Source organism: Merops nubicus, unplaced genomic scaffold (assembly GCF_000691845.1).
Source record: "Merops nubicus isolate BGI_N331 unplaced genomic scaffold, ASM69184v1 scaffold24709, whole genome shotgun sequence".
Classification (NCBI taxonomy): Eukaryota; Metazoa; Chordata; class Aves; order Coraciiformes; family Meropidae; genus Merops; species Merops nubicus.
In genome coordinates, this window is record NW_008633375.1 from 1 (window position 1) to 3932 (window position 3932).

Sequence of the window (3932 nt, forward strand, 5' to 3'; positions counted from 1 at the left end):
CCCCCTGGGCAGCTCCCCGCCGAGCAGGCGGCCCCGGGAGAAGCTGGGTGTTGAAGTGGCTTTCCCCACTGCGGGGGGCTGGTGCCAGCCCGGCGGTGGTTCTGTCCCCGCGGGGCTTGTGGGGGACAGTTCTACGAGCCCCACGGTCCCTCGTGTGGGAGCCACTCAGCTACTTGGTGTAGCGCTCGGTCGGTGCCGTGCTGCCCGACACCACGTTGGGTTTGTCTTCCCGTGAATCTGGGATCACCCGTGCTCCCTTTGAGGGGGAGGGGAAGGAGCTTTGTCTGCACGAGAGAACCAGAGGGAAGACTGGTTCTGAATCTGCCCCTCGGGCAGCGCTGTGCCTCTGCCTTGCCAAAAAGGGGCTGGTTGATAAACAGCCCCAGAGTCGTTGCCTGTCGTTTTCCCATCTGCTCCTACCCAGCTGACAAACGCTCGGGGACGTGAGGAACAAGTGCACAAAGCAGACCGAGATGTTCCTGTTAAACGTTTCCGTCCAGACGTGTCCGTTCCTAAAATACTCTTACCCTCCTCCTGTGTGAAGCCCTCACAGATTAGAGTGTCCTAGGAAAATCGTTCTGGAATTAATCAACAGGCATTAACGGCTGATGTATTGTTCTCTCTTCCCTCGGAAGCTGTAGCCTGACTCGACTCTTCCTTCAAGGTCAATTGGTGCTTCTGGGAAAGTGCTGGGCTCTTGAAGCCTCATTTATGGAAAATGATACATTAAAAAAATATTTGTGTGCATTAATGGTCTGCAAAATAACTCTAAATGTGTAGTGTGTGAAGACAGTGCTGAGAAAGAGTGAGATGGAACAATATATTCATCATAGTTTTATTTGCCTACCATTTTCATTCAAAGCTTTCTCTTTCCTGTGTTTTTGTTTGAAAGGCATCCTCTAGGTCGAGAAGTTTCCTGCTGCAGCTGCTCTGCCTGTGTTCCCAGAGCCCTGTCCCTCTTGGCTGGTGCCTCGCTGAGCTCCAGGCAGCCCCTCTGCCCCTTCCTGGGGTCACTGTGGAAGGACCATGGCAGACACTGGGGAGGGGAAAAAGGAGGAGGCTGATTATAAAAGACTTCACAGTTTTCCACTGATTAGGGTAAGAGAGATGAACGATGCATTTACTGGTGTTGCAGATATGAAACTCTCCCTTCACTCTTACCAACCTTCCCAACCAGGATTTCTCCCACGGATTAGGTGCTGTGAGAACGTGAGTGCTGATGGTCCCGTGGAGGGATCCTGGTCACCACCACTGCCTGCTCCCTGTACTTCTCCTCTGCCAAGGAATCTTGTTAGCACCTTTGCTCCCCGAGCCCCTGTCAGCCAGGGGAAGCCTGAGGCAGAGTGTTTGCTCTGATAGATAATATATTATATAGAACATGCTGCCTTTGGAGCCCTCCCCTGTGTTCTGAAGGCAACTTGATCTTCTTCCTAGAGGAGCTGGGGTTAACGATCTTGCTGGCCAGTTGGGTGGCAGAATAAGGAGGAGAGGCTGTGTAATTTAAACTTCTTTGTTATGCTTATAGCAGTAATTAAGGACAGTGGTTGGGGCAGTGTTAAGGTGCTTTCCCTTCATCTTATAACAGAAAAGCTGGCAAATGTATTTATCTTCTCTTTAGAGCTGGTCTTAATGTTAGGTGGAGAAGAATTCAGGCTGGTTTGGACAAAGGTGGGGGGGAAATCCCCTGGAATGCAGTGAGCTGGTGTTATATTTATCATTCTCTGAAGTGGGGGGAGTGCTTGGTGTACAGACAAGCCTGTGGTTGCCTGTGATCTCCTCCACCTTGAAGCAGGCATTAGAAGTCACAGGGACTAGTTGCCCTCTGCCCACACCCAGCAGCCGAGGCCTCTGCTGTCACCTGCACAAGAGTAAGGGCTGCTTCCCACTGTCTTGTCTTATTTCTCTGCTCAGTTCCTGTTGTTTGCTCTCCCCAGCACACAGACATGCCTGAGGAGATGCGTGTGGAGGCCATGGAGCTGTGTGTGACAGCGTGTGAGAAATATGCCACCAACAACGAGGTACTAGCCCAGTCCCCAGCTGGCCAGCCTGCAGTCGCTGTGGTTCAGGGAACCTGCAGGAGCAAGGCTAAGGGTGCAGGGCAGAGGGGAGGCAGAGCTTGACATCCCATTACTCTTTCTGCACTGAGCAAGGACAGAAGAAGGCAAAGAGTTTGGCACGATCTCAGACCCTTTGTCTGCAAGAGCCATAACAGCACTTTTCTGCAGGAAGCAGAGATGAGTAGAGATGCTGCCTCTCAAACCTTCACCTCCATCCTGAGCCTGCCTTGCCTGTGACATGCTCCCACTCTCTTCATAAAACACCCTGTGTCCTGAGGGCTTGGTCTAGGACTGGGTGGAGATGGGCCCTTCTCATCTGTTCTTCAGTGCTGAGCAAGGCCAAACCCACCAGGGCACAGGAGAGGCTCTTATTTGGGGGATAACTACACGAACCTTTACAGCCTGTTAAGTCTTCCCTCTCAGCTTTCAGCCTCTTGAGTGAAATTACTGAGTCCATATAAATGGGAGATGATGCAGAACTTACAGGCTTTGGAAAGGTTGCCCTTAACTGTGAGAATCAATCATCATTGGTTCTCATTGAACCTTCTAATTGAAGGGAAATGCACCCTGCTCCATGGGCAGGGCACAGACTTGTTTGCTCCTGGAGCAGTTTTCTGTTGGAGCAAGGCAAAGCTATGAAGCCAGAGGTTCCTTCTGGCTCATCCTGCCTGAGACTCCTCATGTCACTGCCAAAATCTTCCTCTCTCCATTTTTAGATCAAGCAGGGTGTGATCTGGGAGAAGCGAGCCTTTGAAAAGTCAGCCTAGTTTCAGTGTTTTGGTAATTAGCTGGAGAAAAAAAAATGGACTTCTGTAAAAATAGCTGCAGCTTAGTGACTTGAATCTCCTCTTGTGGTCACTGCACTCAGATGCAGTGCTTGAAGTTCTCCTGGCTTTGTTGGGGGCTGCTGAAAGCACAGAGACCTGTTCTACCCTTGGGCATAGCTCTGGGAAGCTCCCAGTTCCTCCAGTGCACCTGCCATACCTGCTGCCCATGGCTTGAGTAGTCTGTCTCACCCTATACTCTCCTCCTTATTCTCCAGAGCGCTGCCAAGATGATCAAAGAGATGATGGACAAGAAATTTGGGTCCTCCTGGCACGTGGTGATTGGGGAAGGTTTTGGATTTGAGATCACTCATGAGGTGAAGAATCTGCTCTACATGTTCTTTGGTGGCAGCCTGGCCGTGTGTGTCTGGAAGTGCTCCTGACATCTGCCCAGGCCCCAGACTCGCTGCATACAAAGATTTGTTGCTTCCCTTGACAGGTTTTGTACAATCTGGAGGTGGGGCTTTATTTTTAATAGTTAAAAGTCCAGATTTTGGTTTTCATACTGACGTCACAGTTCCGTGGGGTACATGTAGTTGGTTTGCCTGTGCGTATAGACTTGCTTCAGCTCTCCTGTCCTTGCTGGTGGGATTTCTCATCTGTCTGTGACTCTTCCCTTGGCATTTGAGGTGAAGCAGGAAGGATTTGGGTGCAGGTAACCTCACAACACGTGGCAGAGCCGGACAGCAGCGCTAGGAGGGGGAAGCAAATGCAAAGAGGTGCTGTCTAGCCCTATGGGTTGTTATCCTCCCACGTTGTGTCCTCGGTTCTCTGCCTTCCCCACTTACCATGTGGTGTGGCTCCGACCAGCACCTGTTTCTCCTCTGTCTGAATGCCAAGAATACCTTCTTCCCCCAGTCTGAGATGCCCGTGCAGGACTGGCGGTGCCAAGGGTCTCCCTTCAGGCTGCCCGCGGGGGGGGTAGCCGCAGGGAAGCAGAGCCAGCTTGCCCTTCCCCACTTCTTTTGGGAGGGTACAACAGCTGAGCTGCCTGGGTGTGGGAGGTTGCCATGCAAACTGCCCCCTCCCTTCTCACCCACCACACACACTC

At 51.7% G+C, this 3932-nt stretch overlaps 1 protein-coding gene across 1 annotated transcript; it reads left to right on the plus strand.

Annotated features, from left to right (window-relative positions):
• Positions 1 to 938: 938 nt before the first annotated feature.
• Positions 939 to 3459, plus strand: DNAL4 (dynein, axonemal, light chain 4). The gene is made up of 3 exons (XM_008948243.1): positions 939 to 1098; positions 1935 to 2018; positions 3100 to 3459. The coding sequence occupies exons 1-3, from the start codon at positions 1027 to 1029 to the stop codon at positions 3262 to 3264; spliced, it is 321 nt and encodes a 106-aa protein (XP_008946491.1). The 5' UTR covers positions 939 to 1026; the 3' UTR covers positions 3265 to 3459.
• Positions 3460 to 3932: the final 473 nt, after the last annotated feature.

What these genes read in the sequence shown, in the direction of transcription:
- DNAL4 (XM_008948243.1), top strand. Translation starts at nt 1,027, where the DNA reads ATGGCAGACACTGGGGAGGGGAAAAAGGAGGAGGCTGATTATAAAAGA. An exon ending in ACAGTTTTCCACTGATTAGG is followed by an intron (nt 1,099 to 1,934) that starts GTAAGAGAGATG and finishes TGCTCTCCCCAG; the next exon opens with CACACAGACATGCCTGAGGA. An exon ending in AATATGCCACCAACAACGAG is followed by an intron (nt 2,019 to 3,099) that starts GTACTAGCCCAG and finishes CTTATTCTCCAG; the next exon opens with AGCGCTGCCAAGATGATCAA.